At 37.8% G+C, this 22,940-nt stretch overlaps 1 protein-coding gene across 3 annotated transcripts in view; it reads right to left on the reverse strand.

The window, feature by feature from the left end:
• The window catches only part of DGKI (diacylglycerol kinase iota), a 586,838-nt gene that overhangs the window by 221,580 nt on the left and 342,318 nt on the right, over window positions 1–22,940 (reverse strand). For all 3 annotated transcript variants that reach the window (XM_069087305.1, XM_069087306.1, XM_069087304.1), the window contains exons 16-19: window positions 18,137–18,192; window positions 15,750–15,812; window positions 9,156–9,229; window positions 6,630–6,741 (exon numbers count right to left, since the gene is read on the reverse strand). In XM_069087305.1, the coding sequence (XP_068943406.1) occupies window positions 6,630–6,741; window positions 9,156–9,229; window positions 15,750–15,812; window positions 18,137–18,192 (305 nt within the window). The remainder of the gene's footprint in view (window positions 1–6,629; window positions 6,742–9,155; window positions 9,230–15,749; window positions 15,813–18,136; window positions 18,193–22,940) is intronic.

Consider the following 22,940-nt stretch of genomic DNA (forward strand, 5'->3'; position numbering starts at 1 on the left):
GATAGATAGATAGATAGATAGATAGATAGATAGATAGATAGATAGATTGATAGATGGATAATAGGTAGATGATAGATAGATGACAGACACATGATAGATGGATGGATAGGTAGATGGACAGGTAAATGGGTATGTAGATGGATAGACAGATAGATGAGAGGGAGAGAGACAGACATACAGACAGACAGCCCTTGGCACCTTTAACTGCCTGAGATTAGGTCATAAAGGGCCTCTCAGTGCTTTCAAAATGTTGTTTCCTTCTGCACATTTACTTACACCTTCCTTCTCTCCACTTTGTGACCCAGTGACACTGGCCTCCTTGCTATTTCTCACATATGACAATCCATCTCCTGACTATGAACATTTTCACTGTCTGCCCCTCACACTGGGAACTTTCCTCTTTATCACCACCTCTTTGCTTCTCTACCTTCCTCCAGGTCTTAGCTGTAAAGTCTGATCTTCTGCAAGAAACTCAGGCCTCCTTAATCTCAATGTCTTCCCTCTGAGACACTCCCCAAATGATCCTGTCTGTACCCTGTTTGATCATGGTTGCATTGTCTTCTCCCACTAGACTTTTAGTTCCCTGTGAGCAAGGCCTGCCTTTTTTTCTTTATATTCCCCAGTACTTAGCCCAGTGCTTGGCCAGTGATAGATGCTTAATAAATACTAACTGATTGATTGAGAAAGATTTCCTCTATATTTAGGCTTGCCCAACCAGTAGATTTCCTGGTTTGTCTTTAGCACATTTTCTCCTTCCTCATATAGCCTATTTGGAGTCAGAAGACAGGATTCATATTCTGACTCTGCTACTTACCACGTCAGTGAACTTGGGCAAATTATTTAATGTGCTTAGGCTTTAGGTTATTTATACATAAAATGGAGAGATTACTAAATGATCTCTAAGATCAATTGCAGTTTTAAATTCTGACCTTGTGAGCCTGCAAATAATGGAGAATTAAGCAGAAGAAAGTCACAGTGAGTTTAGGGACCACTATAATACCTCCAGGAAAATGTTGGGGGTGGGTGAGGGGAAAGGAAATGCACGAGACCCCCAAGGGGGACAGGCATGCAAAACTACCAGAAAGTGCTTTCTGACCCACTTTCCTTCCCCCCCGCCCCCCGCCATCTTCCAATGTGTAAGCATATATTTGACATTTTTTTCTATTGTGCTTAAGAAAACTGGGCTAACTCTTCCAGGACATATACCCATGAAACAGCTATTGTACATTAGCATAATTACTACTGCTGAGGAGACTTACATCTAAACGGCTTATCTTCTGCAAGTGGAAAATTTCAGTCTCATGATGTCTTCAATTTTATTCTTTCCCCATTTTACAGCCTTCCTCTTAAAACTAATTCACAAATACATAAAGACCTAAGCACACGTTAGAATTTCAAAAAGCCTAAAAAGTGAGCATTTTCCTTACAATTTTCATAAAACAGAAGAAAAATCTTTGATTTTGTTGCTGGAAAATAGCAGCAGGAGGGTGGGGAAGGAGAAATGGCAAGAAATCAAATCCTTAGGCTGAATCTCATGCTGAGCTTTCTGTCTCAAAAAAGTTTCAAATCATATCAACAAAGAAAGAGACCTCTTGGCTACAGAGATGGACATCAGAGAAGTGAATTCCGGCCAGAAAAAATGCAGATCTTAGGGTCTGATTATCTGATTATGGGTGTAATAGAAAGTTAACCAGGTGAATAAACATTCAACAAGGATAATCTTAATTTATAAGGAATTCATTTCAATTAGAAAAAAAACTGGGGATGTCTCCTTTGAAAATTCTGGATTGTAAGCAATTATTTGAAAAGGAATATTCTTTCCCCAAAAGACTAGTGCTTTTAAACTATCTCATAAGGAACAATCCTGGATTGTCCTGGTCTTTGTCCTTTGCTTTAGTCAGTAGGGAAAGTACAAAGCACCTTTGGTATTCTAGATCCATATTTTTACTTATTTTAAGCCTTTTCCATTTCCATACTGAATTACTATTAAATAAATTCATTTATGAAGGGTATTCAACTACTAGGTATGTTTGGTGGGGAAAGAAGGAAATTGCACAGCAGCTATTTTTAAAGCAAAAGCATGTATTAGTATACTGCTCTTAAATATTATCAACAGATGTTTAAGTTTTAAAATAAATGTTGCCATCTCAAAAAAGCATTTGAAATTTCCAGAGCATCTAATAATTTTTAAGAAACTCAGAGAAAGGAGGGATTGAGGTTAGGAAGGTTCTTTCAGCCTGAATGAAGGGAAGAAAAATATGAGGACATTATATAACTAATGGGATGTGACACACATCTGGTCTGAGTATATAGAAATATGAAAGATTATACTTACACATGATAGGTTATACTTAACTGTACAACATAAGCCATATTTTTAACTTTGTTATTTTAGAGGTAGGTTTTTAAAGCTTGAAAGCAAATCCTGAGTCATCAGAATTTGAGCTGAAACCAGAGCATTAGATGCTGGCTATTTTGCATGCATTTCATTATTCATAATAGGCAAGTCGGAAAAAATGATTGCTATCATTTAAACTTTGAATTTCCTCTTCACCAACTCATATTTGCTGATATATCTCCTCTTCTGATGAAGGGAATTAGGGGTAGAGGAAAAAAGTTTCAGGAAGTAATAATAAAATCACCTAAAATGTATGAAGTGCTTGGAAGGCATTATGATCCCTCTCCCTCTCCCCATATTAAAGATAATAGAAACTGAGATTGTATATAAAAACACCAGGTTGGTAAGAATCTCAAGATTTCATCTTGTCAGTTTGTCTGTTTCCAGAAGAGAATGAGCCAATATTCCAATATTTAGGTATGGAGATTTCGAAATTTTCCTAAACTACCTATGCCAATGTTTACTCCCCTTTTCACAAGAACTTTTGCAAGAACTAGTTTAACTCCTCTCTTTGCAAATAAATCCTTCAACAAATTGGAATTAATTGTTTCATGTTATATCTCATGAAAATTATTATCAATGTATCCTTCTGCCTTTAAGAAAAGAAAAACTTTTCATATGTATAGATGTATACACGTATGTATAGACGTGTATATATGTATATATTCTTTCCCCAAAAAACTCATCCTGTTAAACTATCTCATAAATAAGTAAACTTTACTAAACTAGGGTTGTGGGGTGTTTTTCTGTGCATATTTTTTTCTCTCTCTCATCAAGATTCTCTCCAAGGTCTCCTCATTCTCTTAGAATAGCTGGAATAGACACAAGAACCTAGTGAGGGTCAAGTCAGTGCTAACTTTAATAAAAGGGTAAATTCACAACTCCCACATGTCAGTATTCTATGGGTCATTCTATTACTGTGCTTGTGCTACTAAGTTGAATGCTACATTTGGTGCTGAATATATGTTTCCTAAGCCTGTTTTGTGATAGCTTGTTTACACTCCGCTGTACTTGCCCTAAACGAATTTCACACTTTGTTAATTCTTAAACACTCTTTCAACCAAAAGTAGTTTTTCTCTAAGTCACCTTGAAGAGAAAGAAGGAATCTTAGAGCTAAGTTTAGCCTGAGGACCTTAGAATCACACAACCACACAGTTATGAAATCCTAGAGCTGCAAGGACACTAAGAAATCATTTTGACTAGTGATGACAGAGGGGAAATATAAGAAGTAGCCCTTGGAGGGGCATTTACCCCTTGAGAGTAGGGATTAGTTCATTCTTTGTCTTTGGATTCCTAACCTCTCACTTGACAGGTGGTAATACTGGGCAGGGAGAAGGGGAAGTGTCCAATAAATTAAATGATAATCTATGGTCACATAACATAGTGAAGACTAGAATTCAGGTCTCACAACTCTGGATTTAGTACTCTCTCCAGTGTACCAAAGTGCTCTGAACTATGTCATAAAGCAGGCATGATCAAAACTTCAAAAAATACCGAAAGAGGAGTAAAATTTGGCCTCTGCTCTCAAAATGAGTTTATGATCTAGTTGAAGTGGTGGAGGGAGGTGGGAGTAAGAGAAACATGTCCCTTATTCTGTGATATTCTTGTTTTACAAATTCTTGGAATAATTATAAACTCCAAAACATAACTTTTTATCTAATAGTAGGGTTGGGAACAGTGTGGGGTGGGGAGAAGAGGCAGTACTAAAAAGACAAACATTCCCAAATAACCCACCTTCTTAAAAAAAAAAAAAAGAATCTGTTTGACCTCATGATCCTCTTAACTTATTGTCCAATATCTCTTTTCATTTTCACAGCAGAATTCCTAGAAAAATTCATCTTCATTTGCTAATGGCTTTTGAGTCCACCAATCCACTCCCTCTAAGATTAACAGCAGTCTAAATTCAATGACCTTTTTTTTCCTCTTTTCTCTCATTCTTTTTAATGCCTCTGCAGCTTCTGACATTGTCTATCATTGCTTCCTCCCAGATCAGGGGTTCTTAACCTGGAGTCCCTGAATTTTTTTTTAAACACTTTGACCACTGAATTTCTATATAATTGGCTTCCTTTGAATTTTATTCTAAATATTTACCACCATTATTGTGATAAGGGGCTGATAAACTTCACCAGAATATCAATGACATCCATGACATAAAGAAGGGTAAGATTCCCTTCTGTAGATGTTCTCTCCTCCATCGGTTTCTATTACGTTGCTTTAACCTGGAATTCTGCCTGTCTCTTTTTGAAACTAATTTACTGGATCATTATTCATTATCATCTCCATGCTGTTCACTCTCAAAACTCCATAACTAGTGCTTAAGTGTTATTTTTTTTTTAAGCAATCGGGGTTAAGTAACTTGCTCAAGGTTACATGGCCAGTTATTTCTGGGTGTGGTGCTGAGTATCTGAGCCCAGATTTGATCCCCAGGTCATCCCGACACTGGAGCTGGTGCTCTTACTCGCTGTGTTACCTGGCCGCCCCTGAAGTGTTATTTTTAACTGAATTCCAGTGCCATATGGTGCTGGACATTTCTGCCTAAAAGTACCATCATCATGTCAAACTCAGTGTGACCAAAAGAGAACCCATTGACTTTCCCCTTAAACCCATCCCCTCTCCAAACTGCCCATTTTCTAAAGAGGGCATTACCCTTCTAGGCACCCTGATTCAAAGCCTCTGTGCCATCATCATCCTTAATGCTTTCCTCTTCATCTTCCACAATATTCAATTAACTGTCAAATATTGCTAATTTGACCTTCATAATATTTCTCAATTCTGTCCCTTTCCACTATGCTCAAGTTCTCTTTACTTCTTGTCTGTATTATTAAAAAAAAAAAAAACCTTCCTAGCAGGCTTTCAGCCTCTTATCTCATACCTTATCATTAATTCTTCCATGTGGCTGCCAAAATTAGCTCTGGTCATTTCCTGACCAATGATTCCCTTTAGGATAAAATGTAAATTCCTTAGCCTAGCATTTAAGATCCTCCAAAATCTGGCTTTAGTATTCCTTTCCAGATTTGGTTGATATTTTTTATCCTTTTTGAGTTGTTTCAATCATTTACCTCCTTTTAAACATTCTATATTCTATGCAAACTGAGCTACTGGTTGTTCCTCAAATTCACAATTCTATTTCCCATCACCATGTCTTCACACAGGTTGCTCCCCACACCTGAAAAGTACTCCCTTCTCTGCGCAGGTCCCACCTCCTAAGCTTTCCTGGTGTCCTCCATTGTTAGTGTTCTCTTCCTCCTCAAAATACCTTGTATTTATTTTATTTGATACAAGTTGTATGCTATCAGTACAATGTAAGCTCTGTGAGTACAGGAGTTCCTTTGTTCTTGACTTTATATACCCAGATTCCTGTATTTAATGGGCACTTAACAGATGGTCTGTGTGTTCAGTTGAAAAGCTCAATTGGAATTAGCAATGTATTCGCTGGATATTTTCTTTGCTTTTTAAATATGAAATTTGGCTTTATTACTTATGTGCACAGTAATAGAAACAAAAGGCCAATAAAGTATTACCAAGTAGAATTCTGATCTGAAGTACTTTAATGGTCATGTCAGCAATTATATGCTCTCATATCAAACTGATTTCTTGGAAAAACATATTTTAAGTTGATTAAATAGTCCATTTGTTTAACAACAAGCATCTCACCCCCTTAGATAAACTTCTCCTCAATCCAAATTAACATGAATTCCAAATTAGTACTGCCTGAATTAATAAGATTTTCTACCTTGTTTTCTTCAGGAAAGAAGAGAAAGATGGAAAGTGCCAATACTTAATGCCCAAAGAATTGTGAGTGTTAATAACCAGCTACTTTTTACTTAAATCACTCAAGTCATCTTGGTACCCTTTAATGGATAAGAATGTGAAATGCCAATAGTTCCCTTATGGAAAGTACTGTGATGAATCTATTGTTAACTTTAAATGGCATTCAGCTAGGGAGGGAGGAGGAACATTTACTTTTTGCATGAAATTTATAAGGAAAGTTAGTTAGTAACCCTCACTAGATTGTGAATTTCATGAAAGAATATTGGGATTTTTTTTCAAACTAAGATATATGGTTTTTCCTCCTCAACTTCCTAAGTTTTATACTGAATAATGTATGTGGTATTCTTAACTATGTATCTGAATAGAAATAAAATTATACTAAAAGCATTATGATATGTATATATTATAATTTAAATATCAAAATTTTATTTCATATCCATTAAATAGTCTTAATACTTACCAAAGAAGCCATGGTGAATCCAATGACCTCAATATAGCCATCATCATGGCGCTGAGGTTCAAAATCCAGGTGATCTCCTGGATTTCCCCAAGGCATTGTGCCTGCACAGTACCTGCAGGGTAAGAATGGAAATTATGGGAACTTGATATAATAGCACCATGAAAACCAAAAAAAATAGCAAGAGCATCATCTCCTTCTGGTCTAGTGTTCATTCCCTGAGGGTTTGGGGGTGGAGTGGGAGGTAAATATTCTCAGCAGGAATTTATTTTTAAAAATCTGACTGAGAAAACCGGACATAACCTTATCCTCTAAGAGCCAATTCATTGTTGACCAAGTTCTTCATTCTGTGACTCACCTACAGCTATCTATGTGTACTGTAACATTGGTAGGACTCAGGATGGAGTCAGAATGGCATTTTTCTTTAGAGCAGGGAAATGTGTATATGCTAGTGAAAATATAAAGTTAAGATGAAGGATAGCACTATGAGAAGCATTTATTCTTTAAGAGTAGGTACTTAATAAATTCTTGTGCACTGAAGACTACCAAGATAATGAACACATACAGGGGAAGAGGAACAGAATAAAGAGAAGAAAAGGAACAGAAGCAAGAAAAGAAAAGAGAGAAACAGAATAAGAGGGAATAAAATGCAGAAGAACCTAAGCAATCTTTTCATATACCTATGTCTCTGACTCCCTAGGCTAATGGCAGAAATGAGAATTCTAAGCCTAAGTACCCACAAAAGAAATCCACAAACTTTTTTTCTTTGCCTTTTGGAGGGCAATTGGGGTTAAGTAACTTGCCCACAGCTAGTTTTTTTGTGGGTGCTAAGTGTCTGAGGCCAAAACCGAACTCAGGTCCTCCTGACTCTAGGGTCAGTGCTTTACTCACTGCGCCACCTAGTCGCCCCCCCACAAAAGAAATCCAAGAGAGATCTCATAGGTTCTCTAAATACTGTTTCTATGCAACATACACTTCAATTAAACACTGCCTAAGTTGCCTAGACAAAAAAAAAGGAGTTTGGATATGGATTTATTTAATTTGCAATTAACATATATGATACTATGCTCCTTTTTGAAATTTTAGGTTCAAAAACTAGAGGTCTAGCCTTTAATAGTTTTCTTGTCCTACTTTGTGGGTACTCAAGCTTTGGTTCTTAATTAGCTCCTCTGAAGTCTTCAGGAGATACAAATGTGTTTCAACACTCACTGAGGAAAAAAAGATTGTCTAATCCCTTTCCCCTACAATTCCCACAAAAAATAATTTTTAAAAAATCCCAAAATAACAACAATGAAAATTGGTCAGGGAATCCATATGATGGGGTTGAAAATCCAAACCTAGACCATCCTGGTGCCATTGGTGGAAATGGAAAATTGTTGACATGGTTTCCCAACCCTACTTTCACTTAAAACAAAGAAACAAGTAATAGATGATCTAATATAGCCATTTATAAAAGTAAAGGTGCTCTTGGACTTCAGGGCAGTTTCCAACTCTGAAATGTGGTCCTATGATTCTGTAAAGGGGCCACAAATAAGAATGGGAAGTCAAACCGAACAAATTAAGTTGAAAAGGCTGTGAATGCAAAAAGGCATTTTTAAACTAAATTATGTGGCCTGGTGCTACATTGTCTTAGAATATACTATTGAAATTTATTCTCCCAAACTCATGTTAAAGGAGGTCATCTTCATTTTCAGGAGGGAGCAGTTATGCCAGACAGGCAAACTATTATCATGCATAAAAACTGGTTAAGAAAACTGCCAATGTAAGACCTTAGATTTAGCACTGGAAGGGACCTTAGTGGCCATCTAGTCAACCTCCTTGTCTTACAAATGAGTAATTAAGGACCAGGAAGGTTAACTAACATACCTAAAGTCACACAGGTAGTAAAAAAGTAGAACCAGAATTTGAACCTACATTTACTGACTCCAAACCCAGCACTCTTTCCATGGTACCAATTAAACAGGTTTTAAGATACCATTATGATTTCAATCTAAACAGCTCTGTTATTACAGGGGCAGGAGCAGAATGACAAAAATGAGGTTCATTTGTAATAAAGATCTTTTTTTTTTTATTTTGCAATTAGACGTGAGGGCTCTAAGTTGTTGTTGTGAACTGTGCAATTAAAGCTAAATCAGGGCTTTAGGAAATGAAATAAATATATCATTGCCTTTTTGTACATTTCTACCAAGAATGATAGAGAACATTTGGTTCTAGAAAACAGTGTCTAGTAGGGAAGTAAAAAAGCAGATTTGGCTTCTCATATTATTTCTGCTACAAATGCATGTCATGATATTAAGATGATAATTGAACTTCTCTGTACTTCAATTATTGTACCTGGCAAAAAGGATAACTCACGCCCCAGCTATCCCCAAGGATTACTACTGAAACTAAAGTGACATAATAAATGTTCAGATGCTTTAAAAAAACTATCAGGTACTAAACTAATATAAAATATTACTGAGTCCCCTGATTTCTCCTGTTTGAAAATAAAACACAGTGTACTTCACAACAAAAACAGTCCATACTTACCTGGGTATATTTAAAAACACTATACATTGGAACTTCAGCTCCTGAATCTTTGGGGTGAGGTCTGTTCCATCACACTGCAACAACCAAAACAATGAAGGAAGGGTTTTGAAATAGCCTAAATATTGAAGTTAAAAATATATGCTACCCTGTGCCCTTCTTTGTGACCTTGTCCTTGAGGAACAAGAATAGTACCTATTCTAGTGAATATGTGCTATGGTTCTAGCTGAATTAAAAGTAAAAATATTGATTTTTTAAATGCCAAAAATAACCAGAAATTCTACTACATCATCACCATTAGTTGTTGTTATTGTTCTCATAAAGATGATTATAGTTATTTTAAAAAAAACTTACATTTATGTAGCACTTTGCAGTTTAAAAAGTGTTTTCCTTATAACAATCCTGTAAAACTGGTAGGGTAAATATTATAATCCCTGTTTTACTGATGGGAAAACTGAAGTTTAGCTAATAAAGAGTTACAGGTTGGACTTAAACTTGGGTCTTCTGATTCCAAAATCAGGTTTCTTTCCATTAGGTATACTTCATATCTCCTACTACTACAATCAGTTGTTCTCATATTTTATGTTTTGCTTTGCTATTCGGTTTCCAAGAAGCTTTCACCATTCAAAAGAATTGAATTTGTGGTTACAGTAAGCTATCTACAGGACACAGTTATGCATCTGTATAGCTACAGAATTTAAACAGTAGACTTAAGTCATGAATATATTATATCTGAGAAGCTTTATGTAGTAACACCAGGATCTGATGGATTCTGAGAGGCAAATTGTACAAATGTCCTTAGCTCTTCAAGTCTTCTCCAACTAGCTGTAATGGGAATGTAAATTTGGAAGATCTTACCTGCCCCTAGGCTAAAGTGCACCTGAAGCCTGGGGTGGGAGGCTTGTTTTTCAGTAGATACTTCTTGATTGGCCAGTGAGTCAAGAAGGTTGTTACATTCTCTGAGCCAGGAGAAGGCTATATAAGCCCTGATGTGAGGCTTTGTTTTGGGGGCTCACTTTGAGAAGTGTTCTGTGATTTGATCTGTATTCTGGGAAGCCGTTGCCCAGGCCCCCCCCCCCCCCCTTTGAAAAACCCAGATGTTGATTGAGTATGGATGTAATATGTAATGGCTGGACAGTTTGGAAAGCTGTCTACTTGATCTGTTTCTGTCTTGATAATTCTGCCTGTATACTTTGAAGTTCGGGGTGCTGACCTTTTCCCCTGAACAAGGTAAACGATATATGTCTGACTGATTAAAGTAAGCTTGTTAACCCATTTTGAGTTGCTTTCCTTTAACAAAGCAGATCCAAGAACCTGTATGGGCAGCAAACCCTGAGGACGTGCTTGGGGTGCTTGCCACTACACTAGCTCAATCCTTTCCATTTTCACAGAACAAAGAAGCAAGGTGGCAGAAGTTTAAAAACCGTTCCTCATCACAGTTTCATTCCTTTTCTGTTTAAGGAAGTAGAGTCCTTGGAATAGTTTACCCAGTCAGGGACATGTGATAAGAGATAAAAACTTAGAGAGTTTCTGACCATAAGTCAAATAAGAGTTGAACTGAAGAAGTCAGAGGAGATAATACAGAAGAATATTAGAGAAGTTCAAAGAATAGACAGCCTTGGTCTGGGCTTCTACTCCCTTCTGGTGCAGCCTGGCTGAGGGTTAGTGCTTCATAAACACAGGCTGATAGAGGTATAGTTCTCACCTTTCAGTGTAAGATTTACTAACTACAGTATGCCTTAGTAGATGGTGACCAGAGTAGTAGGTGGCCCCAAGAATAGCACCTAAACTGAAAACTATAGCTGAATCTTATGTGAAGGTGAAAGAGCGGGATGAAATAGCTGTAGCCTTTCTCTGCAGAAGAGATGGTTACAAACTACAACATCTCCAGTGGATGATGGCAGTGAAGGTAACTGAAGACCAGTTAGAATGGAGAGCACAGTGCTTGACAGGCAGAAGCATAACTGTGATACTCAGCAGGAAACAAATCCAGCAGACAATAATTCTGGGAGATCGCCAGAAGACACTGGCAACTCTACAGAATCAGAGGTAACAGTAGCCACCAAGCTTTCCATATGTTGACTAAATGTGCACCCATCCCTCTCTGTGTCCTGGCCACAGATTTTCCCGATGCATGTATGCTCCACATACAATCACTATGTCTGTTCACTCTTCTCACTGAGGGCATTATATAAGACTAAGGCGGAGGGGAAGGGATGACATTAAATAGTAGATATTTCCAGACAATGACAACTGGACTCCAGCTATCTTCCTCATCCTCCTTATCTGCAATGTATAGTCTTACAGAGCTGCTTGAAGTACTGATATATTAACTGACCCATCCATGGTTAATAAGATAGTATGTGTCAAAGGCACAACTTGAATACAATTCTTCCTAACTCCAAGGCTAACTCTCTATTCACTAACAACATGCTACCTCTATACTGTAATTAAACATGAAAGAGTAGAATTAAATAACACATGTAGAAAACAATATAATTTTTAAGCCACCAAATATAAAGGTAATTTGATAGTATTTAGCTATTGTCCAATCCTACCTTAATTTTATCATCAGGCCTTGATTAGTCCTTCATAATTCATTCCACATTTCTTAATTTAGAATAAAAATTCCTTGTCCATATGCATACAGAAATTTAGAGCTCGACAACACTAAGCCAATTTGGGACAGCAAATCTTTTTTCATCTAGTAGATTTTTTACCTCCTCTAATAAGAACATCCTTCTCTGATTGCTGCTAACTAATCAAAAACTTTAATTTGTCTTTGCAGTTTTCCTCCCTCCCTCTTGCTTCTCTTCCCAACTTGCATCAAATGTCAAATACATTATGGATACATTAATATAAGGAACTTCTACATCAGCCCTATAAAATTTATATGATTACCTTTCCTTAGTCTCTGGTTTTCCTATCAGGTTATAATTGTGGAAAATGAATGAAATATTATTTTATCCTTAGTTTCTGGGATATATGTATAAATCAGTAAATGAGATAAAGAAAGAAACATAGAAAAAAAGGCAGAAAAGAAGTGTGTCACTTTTTTAATTTATCTAAATGCCAAAAAAAAATGTGAATTTTGAGAGTCCCTTAGAAGGTAGAGGACAAGCCCTGAATGGGACAAAAAGAAGATGTGTAACACTTAATGTTAATGGAACGTTATTTATTGATCTATAAGAAATTAAGAATGTAAGGAACTCAGACAAACATGAGAAGACATGTATGAACTAAAGAAGAGTGAAGGAGAACCAAGAGAACAACATACATAAATACAATTGAATTTAACGCACACACATACACACACAAAGTCATCTTAACTCTGATTAAATACAATGACCAATATTGGCTCCAGAGGAGAAATGATGAAACACTTTCCTCCTTTCTGTGCTGAGGTGGAAGGCTATGGGTGCAGAATATTTTATGTTCTGTCAGACACGGTTACTGTTACTTTGCTTGGCTTCATTTTGTTACTGTTGTTAAAAAAAAAAAGTGTCCTATGGGGGAGGATTGTATATTACTTAGTGGCTGTGGTATAAAGTACAAAAAGCAGCAATACAACTTTCAAAAAATCCCCTTTAAATATCTAAGAAGAGGAAGGGCAATATGAAGAGAGCCAAAATACAAATTCTATAGTTAATCAAGGAAATCTGAATCTTAAATTACACTGTGAAAAGATGGATGTCCTAGATCGATGAAAGCAAGAAGCAAAAAAGCCTAGCTTAAGAAGAAGCTTGCCATGATACAGTAGGATGTTATCATATTATCATCAAGTAGAGAATTAGCATGAAAAAATACATGTGCATTCTATTTGGGATGGCAGGACTTTGGGAAGTGGAACTTTGCCTTTCTAAGATATGTAAAAGAAGCTTCACCTGGTTTATTATGCAAATTTTTTTCTTTTGAATAGTTACAACTATAACAAGATAATTGAGAAAGTCAAGGATTGGTCATTTCATCATGAAAGGTGTTCCTTTTCAATCACTTACAGTAGTAGATGCTCTTTGACCAATGCTATGGATGAAAAGTTCACCGTGCTGTTGACAAGACAGTGAATGGACTGTCATGGTAATTTGAAGACCCTTTTTTGTATTGGCAAGTAGCAGGTACTTAGCACTTAGTAACTAATCAAACCTCTGTGAAAGAAACAGAAGGTATGAACCCCTGTTCCTGACATAACAGGAAGGGGTTGGCTGAAATAGGAAGTAGCTAATGCTGTGTATATAAGAAAATCCCCAGAGAGACACAGTCAGAATTTCTTGGGACCAGCATCTGGAAGCAGAGTAGCAACAGAAGAGAGGATGGAGATCTATGTCAGAATTTCCTGAGAACTTGTGATGTTGGAGCTTCTTCTGAACAAGAGCCCAGGAATCCAGGAGTCCAGGAGCCCAGAAGCCCAGGAGTCCAGGAGACCAGAAGTCCAGGAGCCTATGATCCCAGGAACCCAGGAGCCTCCTCCCCCCCACCCCCAGGCTGGATAAGGTGATTCTGATTTTTTGAACAAGCTGCAGAAGACTGAGGAAGCATGACCAGGATGCAAGTTGTCAGTTTGTGGCTTGGTTGAGCCTTGAATTCCTGGGGGACAGAAATTGTGAAGTATTTGAGATGGACTGGACCCTGAGAACTTCAGTGTGGAGCAGGACCTACCCAGAGAGTTGGACAAGGAACTGGGAGCTGTCAGCTGTTGAACCCAGGTGACAGTCTAGTGAATCCAGGTAGAATCTGGGACCACTGAAGGGGATCCAGGGAATCTGAGAAACGGCCCCAAGTCAAGATGAAAAGACTTCTCCATGGGTACTGAGTAATGATGAAATTGTAGTTTACTAGTGGCTTAGGTGTGGAGGGTTTGTGTATTCTCTAATGATTGTTACTTAGTGATTAATGATACTTAGTAATTGATTGCTGAATAAATGACTAACCTAGAGAGCCCCATGAGTGGAAGACTTTGACTTTGACTATTGTACTTTGAGATGATTGTTCTTTGTTCTAAATATTGTGAACACTTTGGTGAAAACTATGTGGCCATTATGGTGATAAGCTGTTGTGAACACCATATTGTTATTTTCTTTGAAAAGTTGTAATATTGTGAATGCTGTACCTTGATTTTCTGTGAATGTTTTGCTTTGATTTGTTATGGAGTAAATAAAGTGTTCACTGTACTGTGTAATCAGAATCTTAAAAGTTGTTCACAGTAGCATTCTTCTGGAAAGCTGTTTGCGCATGGCATTACATGACCTCTCTGAGCTGATCATCAGACAATAATTCTCCCCCCAGATAAATTCAGAGATTCATACCTGAAATCTTTACAACTTGAGAAGACCTGCCAGACTTTGCATTTCATAGGTATAACCTTTGAGAACCATCCACTGTCACTTAGTCATCCTGAAGATGCATAAAAGGCATTATTGAAGGTTCCTGATCAAATAACCAGATGTGAAACCTTCATCACTAACTAATGGTGTAACCTTGGACAAGTTGCTTTACAGAATCACAAGAGTACTAGAGGGCACCTCAGTGATTACCTTGTTCAGCTCCCTCATTTTATAGATGAGGATACTGTGGCCCTGAGAGTTTAAGTGATCTGCCTAAGTCACCTTTCTGATCCTGGGTTTCTTTATGGCAGGTAGGAGGTACAGTGGATGGAGCACTGTTGTAGCAATGTAAATTTTTAAGATCTTCCCTGCCCCTGGGTTAAGTGTACCTGGAAACTGCGGTGGGAGGCTTGTTTTTCAGGATTGCCCACACCTTGGTGCTTTGTGATTGGGCAGTGGGTCAAGAGGGTTGTTACATTCTCTGATCCAGGAGAATGCTATATAAAACCTTGATGTGAGGGTTTGTTTTGGGGCTCACTTTGAGAAGTGTTGTGTGATTTGACCAGATGAGACTTTGGGCAGCCGTTGAGAGCCCCCCCAGCTTTGAAAAACCCAGATGTTGATGCTTCCCTCTCTGGTAACTGTGATTTGGTATGGATGTAATGGTTGAACAATTTGGAAGCCTGTCTGCTTGATCTTGTAACTTCTGTCTGTATACTCTGAAGTTTGGGGTGCTGACCTTTTCCCCCTGAACTAGATAAACGATATATGTTTGATTGATTAAAGTAAGCTTGTTAATCAATCCATTTTGAGTTCCTTTCCTTTAGAAAAGCAAATCTAAGAACCTGTTTTGGCAGCCACTGTGGGGATGCTGGGGTGCTTGCTTCTGCAAACACTGGGCTTGGAATCAGGAAGTTCAAATCCAGCCTCAGACATTTACTGTACAATCTTGAGCAAGTCACTTAATGCCTGTTTGCCTCAGTTTCCTCATCTGTAAAATGGGGATGATAATCAAAGGGTTGTTGTAAGGCTCAAATGAGAATGATTGTAAAGAGCTTTGAATAGTGCCTAGCACATAGTAAGTACCATATAAACATTAGCTATTATCTGTATCTGTAACATGATAGGGATGGACTAGATTAACTCCTCAATTCCCTTCTAGCACTAGTATTCATAGAGTCTAATTCTACATACATGAGTGGAGTTAATATTTCACTTTACAAAATGCACCCATTCTTACAGTCAGAAGGAACTGTTCCCCATGTTCTGTACTTACCACAACCTTGACATGTTTGGATAAATCCCTGGAGCTTCTCTGCAGGAAGTCAGAAAAGGCTGCCTGTACCACAAAGAAAGAAAAGTCAAAAGAAAAAATATATACATACATACACACACACATATATTATATACAAATTAAATATATGTGTATCTGTGGGTCACTAAGTAAATCACTAACACTGTCTCCAGCTCCATGACTTGATATTCATCTCACATTTCTTTTAGTATTCACTAAATATGAAGTCATCCTCTGTAATACTTGTGTGAAGCTGCTTATTAGCTTTAAGTGGGTACATTTCTCTTTGGGATTATAAGAAATACACATGAATGGCACTAGCTAGGGTCAAGTTACTAAGTTTTCCTCTTATTAGGACTAAAGACAGTTAAGGAAGTGAACAGACATCCATATTTTGCAAATTTCAAGGATTTACTCCAAAATTCACTTACGTAATATTTTTTCTTTTTTCTTTTTCTTTTTTTTTTTTGCTCCCTGGCCTTCTCACCTCTCTGTTGTTGGGAAAATAATAATTATTTTGTCACTATCACTCCCAATTTTTCTATCTAGTGATGTAAGTTTAAATTCCAGGCTCCCAAATATATAATTCTGCATTATTTCCCATTTCCCTTCCATCTTCCTCCGCCCTCAGAATATCTCTTGGGGGGAGGGGAACCCAGGAATCTTTAAGCATACATATAACTCCATATAAGACTCTGAAGATCCCATTTATTCCTGACTCAACTGTGATATCCCCATTTCAGCACATAAGACTGACTAATCAGTTAATCCATCCCAAGAACATTTTATTCAGAAAGCCTATGGACAGATTCCTGAGCTAACAGAAGATTATATTAGTTCAGCCTTTACTTAAATCTCCCCCCTTCCCTCCCAGCCATGTCCCCATCTACTGCTTCACGCCACCCATTCAGTCTCTCAGATCCCTCCTCATCTCCTCTCTTCTCTGAAGCTATTCCAAAGCCAACATAGGGCTTTCAAAGACTTTAAAACTTAAAAGAAGGAAAAAAAAAGTAGAAAAAACAACAACAAATAGGACTAGTCCTGTCTCCACCTACCTAACTAAGGATGTATTCCCCAGCCCTTTATTCCCAAACCAAAAAGATTCACTTTGATATACTGAAGGAACTCAGATTTCTTGTTGAGGCCACTTTTGCCAGCACAGACAGCAACGCCTCCACACCCTTTAATCATGCAGCGTTCTTGCCTGTACTTTTTCATGGCAGATGCAGTCAGTGTGGATCTAAATGTCTGCCGTTGATATTGTCAGTGTACTGGAGGCTTGGCTCTCATTAGTCTAGCATTTAGGGGGGAACTAAGGATAAGGATAACAGCTGACATTTGGATAACACTTAAGCTTTCCAATGCTATTATCATCCTCATCTTATGGAAAAGGAAACTGAGCCTTACAGAGCATAAATGATTTTTACCATGGTCACATATCAGTAAATTTGAACCTCACTTGATTTGGTCCTGATGACAACACTGGGAAGGAAATGCTATTATCCCTATTTTACAGATGAGGAAACTGAGATGGAGGGAAGTTAAATGACTTGCTCAGGGTCACACAGCTAGTAAATTTCTGTGGGAGGATTCAAATTCAGGTGTTCATAACTTCAAACTCTAGCACTCTACACACAATACCACCCCCAACAATGAGGTATGAGAAAGCATTTCCTTCCACTCCTTTGCAAAGATGGAGAACTATGGATGTAGCACATTGCCTATAATGTAGAACAATGTTGGTTAGTTATGTTGCACTTTTTTTTTCTTTGCTATAAGTAGTGGTTCTCTGGGAGGAGTGGAGGATGGGATATGCCAGGAAATATGGAAAGACAGTAATAAAGATAAATGTCTGGAAAACATCATATGTTCATTGTCCAGAACCAACATAGCTACATATGAAGAGGATCATTCTAAAGAATTCATCACTAAATGATCAAATGTTGTAGAAGTGATTACTCAACAAAGAAATTAAGAATTCCTAAAGTACTGAAGTATATGTGTGTATATATATTTTTGTATTGTAGGTAGGTTTATGTTGCATGTATGTATGTATATGTGTGTGTGTGTGTGTGTGTGTGTGTGTGTGTATATATATATATACACCTTAATAATGGCAGCGATTTTTTTCCCAGCCAAGCTATGGGATCTCTAATTTACATAACTTTACTGAATCCTTGAATCTTTGTACTCAATGTACTCTGTCTCCTAGGGACAGTGTTCCCCTTTATCTCTACTTCTCTTCTCTGATATGTTTGATCAGCCACAGGAATAGAACTTCCTCCATGGCGTGAGAAGCATTTTGTTACTGAAGCTAAAATAACTTTAAGTAGGGAAATAATGTAAGAAGAAGAAAGGTCCATACTCACCCCTGCATAAAACATTTTATTTCTAAAGCGACTGTTGAATTTCTCTGGATTTGCTTCTGCAAAGAAGGAAAAGTAAGATTGTTATAATAGGCTCGTTAAAGACAGCTACCCAAGTAGCATTGCTTGTAACTTCAGGAGTTTCACTGCTATCATTCCCTTAGGCAGGAAGCCAGCTGGGTATTCAACCTAGGCATTCTAGTAGTTATCAATCCAGGGAAGAAATAAGGGGAAAATGGGCGGTGGAAAAGGGATGGAGAAATACAAACTGCTCCCAGGGATGTTCTCCCTATGCCGTGGATACATCCTCCAAATAGAATGAAATGTGACAAATCCCAGGCAAGACAATAATGAGGAATTTGTAATGTACCATCTGCTCCCTTGCTTGTGACAAAATTTGTAGCATTCTTCGGTTTAGTGCACATATCAAAGACAGATGGTCTGATAAATAGATCTTTGGCTTTATATTATAGTTAAAGTAGTACTGGAAAAGTGTCAGTCTAATCTTTGCCATAGAGAAGAAAAAATGAAATATAACTACCTCTTCTTGGCAAAGAGGTGGGGAACACAGCGATAGAGTTGTGGCATACACTCTCAAATAATGTCACTATATCACTTTTTTTGTTTGCTTGTTTAACTGATTTTTCTTTATTGTAAGAAATGCTAGAGGTGAAGAGATTTCAAAATGACTGTAGAAAGCAAAAGGCATTGATAATATTTACTTTTAAGAAAAAAATGTTGATCACATTCTATGAGTTTGAAAGATTTGAGAAAGAATACTTGTCACCCCAATATGTTCTGAGCTTTGAGATTCTCATATTCTCTGCTAGGAGCACCAGAAAGAGACTAAGCCCTTAACAAACACAAAGAATGTTCCCATGAACTGAGATCATCAAAAAATGGCTAAATGAAATGTTACAGAGCTTTCTCCCAGTAACTAAAACTCTAAGACATTCCCAAAGAAGCATCTACCAGCTGTTTGTCTCTCCCTGTTTTGGCTCACACTCTCCCTAATTCAATCTGAGAGCTAGGTCTTTTCTCCAGATCAGTTCCCATTAGTAATCTGACTGGCTGAACACAATCGGGAGCTTGTTGCTATTCTGAATGTTTGTTTCCTCTTAATGGCAGATAAATGAAGAGAAACACCCAGGTGTCAGTTCACTAGGTCTTGGCAGGGAAATCTTCCTGGCAATATCTATTCAAAACCATTAGGACAGAAATACTATCCCATGACCTGGAAACTGACAAAGGATGTCAAATTGTCAGAGGGAGCATTATCTGGCATATATAGCACAGTTTAGAGTTACTGCTGAATGATCTCTATTACTTGTCCTTTCCACAGGGGAAGACATGCAGCCAGGTAACCTCTGATAAAATAAGGAGTCATAGAGAGGCCAGAGACTACAACTTTTTTTTCTAAAACTCTCCATCCCAGGTTAAGCACATTACTTCTCCAATAATTGGTTGAGATAAAAATAATTACATCTGCCCATGGCTAAATGGCACACGGCTTGGCTCTCATCGTCTTTGATACCCTGCCCTAATAACTACTTTCAGGCACGATAGAATGCTATTATTTCAGGCTCCACTGTTTAAAAATGTGTGATAATTCAATGTGAATGGGTTGAAGTTAAATTCTGTACTGTTCAGAAAAAAAAAGGGCTCCATAAGCAAATTAATAATGTAAAGAAGGTTGCAGGGGGAATGTTTAACATACTCAAGAGAACAAACCGTGAGTGTATAACAGTAACCATTTATCTATACAAATTAAAATATGAATAGTAAATAGTCCTCATTGGTTCACATAATACAGATCTAGCAAGAATTTGACTTGGTAATGTGTTACTATACATACTTGAAATTTCAAATACATATATATGTATATGTATGTGTGCATGTGTGTGCATGAGTTCTTTAAATCAGAACGGCCTTTCCAATTGGTCCATGTTAATGAGGTATTGACTAATACATAATATTTCATCCATTTTATATCTATTTTCTATTTCAATTCAATTTAAAAATTCAGCCATAATTTATCAAGTCCTTAATATGGTCCAGGTACTATGCGAGACACTGACAATACAAAGTCAAAAAAAAAAATAATGCCTGCCCTCAAGTAGTTTATATTTTTTAGGAAGAAATAATGTGTTCCTAGTCAAGTAAATGCAAAGGAATCTTGAGGACATTTAGGTAAATCAGGAAAGGTTTTTTTGTAAGAGATGGAAACTGCCAGGAATTCCTAAAGTCATAGGGGAAGAGGAAGAGCCTTGCATGCATTGGGAGCACAGCCTACTCAAGGGCATGGAGGCAGATGTTGGAGCACCATATTTAAGGAACAGCAATAAGTTAGTCTGGCTAGAATATGGAATATATGAGCCACTTAATACCAGGGTGATCTAAGTCATTAAAACTTTTTGGTCCCCAGTTCCTAAACTAGAAAATGGTTTAACTGTAAGGTCCAATGTCTAAGTTCCCATCTAAAGCTATGAGCCTGAGGGGTTTTTTGTCCTATGAATTATGTGAAATCAATCTAGAAAGATATACCAGAGCCAGTCTGTGAAGGGATTTTGATGCCAAACAGAGGAATTCACAATTTTATCCTAGTGGCTATAAGAAACAACAGATGCTCCTTGAGTAGAAGAGAGACATGGTTAGCCATATCTTTAAGACTATTAATTTAGCAGTTATGTAAAAGACGGATTGGAGATGAATGAAACTGGAGGCAAAAAGATCAATTAGGAGGCTGTTGCAGTAGTACAAGCAGGAGACAATGACAAGTAATTTGATTTACACTGTGGCAAGAGTTTAAATCTATTGCACTGTGTTATGGAAATGCTTGTTTTGTTCCCTAAATTAAAAATAAAATAAATTTTTAAAAATTAAATTTATAAAAAGATATTAAATTTAGTTCTAAGAGAAGACTATTCTACATATAAAATTTATGACTCAGGCAGAGAAGACATCTCCAAGATGAGGTCCAAGGCTATTGACATTTTTGCAACAATAAGGCCCCAGAAATAATTTGGGGGAACTAAAAATGTAATTAAATAGGGGAAGACTTAGTCAACAGGGCAATACCCCAAAGTCATTAAAGCCTTGAATGGTGTAAATATATTTCCTTCTCATGCTTTACATACATCCAGCCCGAAGCAAGACCTAAAATAAGTCATTTCAGGAGTTCCTTCCAGCCATAAAATTCTCAGCTTCTTTATTTAGGAGCTAAATGAAGAGACCAGGACAGGTCTGCTTATAAGACTATGGCCCAGTCATGTAAGGAACTGAGAACCTGCCAGAAGTTTATGATTAGACTCTGGCTAGAATTTCATGGAAGCCTATTGCCCTTCCCTTTTACTTTTCTGCCCAGCCATCCCCATCTGTAATGAAAGGGCTACTTGATCTGCATTAAAGCCAATGTCCCAAGGGAAGCTTTCACTTCTTTAGAACAGGATGGAGAAAAGAAGACTGAACTCTGAATTCTGCCATGTCCCCTTACATTTACATCATCACCACCATCCACCATCGCCATTACCATCTTCATTAACAATAGCAACTAACAATTATATACAGCAGTGCTTTACAAATTGAAAATGTTCTACAGGTGTTATCTCACAACATGGAGTAAGATCCTCTATAAGCCTTACAACAACTACCATTCAAGGTAAGTGGCATACGTGTATTAGCTAGCTAGCACCCTAGCATACCCAGGATGGCCTGCTAGCACAGGTTCTTTGATCTGCTTTGCTAAAGGAAAAACAACTTTTAAAGGTGTCAACAGTCTTATTTTAAGTACAGAGAAATAGAAAACACAAGCAGAGAAAATAGCACAGAAATTCAGCAGACAGGGCTCCTACTGTTTGAACAAAGTAATACAACCACCTACATACACCACCAGATTGGGCAACACAAAACTCTGAGTACTCAGGGGACTCTTAACAAACTGGCCACTCAGAGTCCTGTCCAGGGAATCAAAAGGTCCTTCTCATAAGCAAACCCCCAAAGCAAAATACCAAATTTCCAGAATATATGACAAAGACTTGGCCCCTGATTGGCTCAGAGGCAGAAGGTAGGAATCCTACTTGACTCAGCACAATTGTGAACTATCAGGGTTCAAAGGAGATTAATCCTTCAGATGTTTACAATTTAGCCTGAGCCTAGGAAACTGAACTCCAGGAAAAAACAACAAAAAAGCCCACTCTGTTTACACTTACAATACCTACTATGAGTCCCGTTATTATATATATGAGAAATCTGAGGCTGAGAGGTTTACCTAGGGTCACCTAAGTGCCCAGGACCTGGATTCATTCCAGATCTTCCTGACTCTTAGTCCAGTATCTATTACAAAACAGCCACCTGCCTTATCTAGGCTCACATCTTTAGTTATATCACATAGTTCACCAATTCCTCTACTCCCCACCCCCAAATCCTTTCCTCGAAAGTGCCCTGAAATCACATTGAGTCCATGGAAAGGGGGCTTCCTTCATTATCCTGTTATCCTCTTCTCACTGCTCTGGAATTTGGAGGGGCTATGCTATGGAAATTACCACCAGCTGAACCTAGGGGTGTTGGAGAGGGAGAAACAGACAGACATTGTATGCCCTGGAGCCCAGGTGTCACCACAAGATAAGCTGGGAGGAGGTTGGAATTTGGTGTTTGAGCAAACAGCCTGGGGAGAGGCAAGCAAAAGGAGAGTAGTGAGGGTAGTAATAATGCCAGTTTTCTTCTGCAGCTTCAGGCTAACTGCTGAGAATGTGAAGCTGGGGTCTGAGAACCAAACCTTGAGTTTCAAGGGCAGTAGAGATTCATAAAT

The sequence above is a fragment of the Petaurus breviceps genome, unplaced genomic scaffold (genome assembly GCF_028583685.1).
Source record: "Petaurus breviceps papuanus isolate PSGF00001 unplaced genomic scaffold, PetGlider_PUasm1.0 181, whole genome shotgun sequence".
In the NCBI taxonomy this organism is placed as follows: Eukaryota; Metazoa; Chordata; class Mammalia; order Diprotodontia; family Petauridae; genus Petaurus; species Petaurus breviceps.